Source organism: Sinocyclocheilus grahami, unplaced genomic scaffold, assembly GCF_001515645.1.
Source record: "Sinocyclocheilus grahami isolate Dianchi unplaced genomic scaffold, SAMN03320097.WGS_v1.1 scaffold1321.1, whole genome shotgun sequence".
Taxonomy (NCBI): domain Eukaryota; kingdom Metazoa; phylum Chordata; class Actinopteri; order Cypriniformes; family Cyprinidae; genus Sinocyclocheilus; species Sinocyclocheilus grahami.
In genome coordinates this window covers 518,971-519,942 of record NW_015506500.1, presented here as the reverse complement: position 1 = coordinate 519,942, position 972 = coordinate 518,971, and the positions used below count along the sequence as shown (strand labels likewise).

The 972-nt window shown below is 40.2% G+C and overlaps 1 protein-coding gene across 1 annotated transcript in view; it reads left to right on the top strand.

Annotated features, from left to right (window-relative positions):
- The first annotated feature begins 6 nt into the window (after positions 1-6).
- Positions 7-972, top strand: part of LOC107569177 (myoferlin-like) — a 1,866-nt gene continuing 900 nt past the window's right edge. Inside the window, exons 1-4 of the mRNA XM_016255184.1 lie at positions 7-105; positions 213-304; positions 383-553; positions 643-791. Coding sequence (XP_016110670.1) covers positions 384-553; positions 643-791 — 319 coding nt within the window. The 5' untranslated portion in view covers positions 7-105; positions 213-304; position 383. The remainder of the gene's footprint in view (positions 106-212; positions 305-382; positions 554-642; positions 792-972) is intronic.

Below are 972 nucleotides of genomic sequence, written 5' to 3'. Positions count from 1 at the left end.
CCACAACAGTTCAGAGAGCTGCCCGACAGTGTCTCTCAGGAGTGTGTGGTCAGAATCTATGTGGTTCAAGCCATCGACCTGCAACCCAAAGACAACAACGGCAAAGTACTTACTTTCATTCAGCATTTCAGAAAACCTCATGACTCATTTTGAGTTTGTTTTTCAGTGTGTTTTAGTCAAATGAAAAAGCAAAGCTCCTTTTCTTTTTTCAGTGTGACCCATATATCAAAATCTCTTTGGGGAAAAAGTCTATTGATGACAGGGACAACTATGTACCATACACACTTAACCCAGTGTTTGGAAGGTAATGCCATAGATTTATTGAGAGTTTATCTTGTATTCAGACAGTCGAAGAAGACTAAGTCTTTTTGTCTCTCAACAGAATGTTTGAACTGACATGTTTCCTCCCACAAGACAAAGATCTGAAAATTGCCATCTATGACTTTGATTTGCTCAGCCATGATGAGAAAGTTGGGGAGACGGTGATTGACTTGGAGAACCGTCTTCTTTCTCGCTTTGGTTCCTACTGTGGTTTAGCCCAGACATACTGCATGTGAGACCCACACACTTTAATGCAAACTTATTTTCTTTGAGGACAACAGCACAGACATTAGTTGATTAATGGTTCTATTCATTAAATAGTTCTGGACCAAACCATTGGCGTGATCAACTCAATCCATCTAAGATTCTTGAACAGCTTGCCCGATGGAAAGGATTGAGTCCACCCAGGAGCGAAGACAATGGAAACACGTTAACCTTTGGTGGCCGATTGTACTGCCTCTCTGACTTGGGTAATTTTCAGAGCTTTTTGTTCTTTTGCACATCATTATGGTGGCTTGACAAACTTTATTGTGGTATATACTGCAAACTGGGTAAAGACCTTCAACCTGTTCTGATTCATGAATCTTCATATGTCTTGTCGAATTGATTGGATGTACAGTTGTCCTATAGCAACTGTATATGCCCTATAAA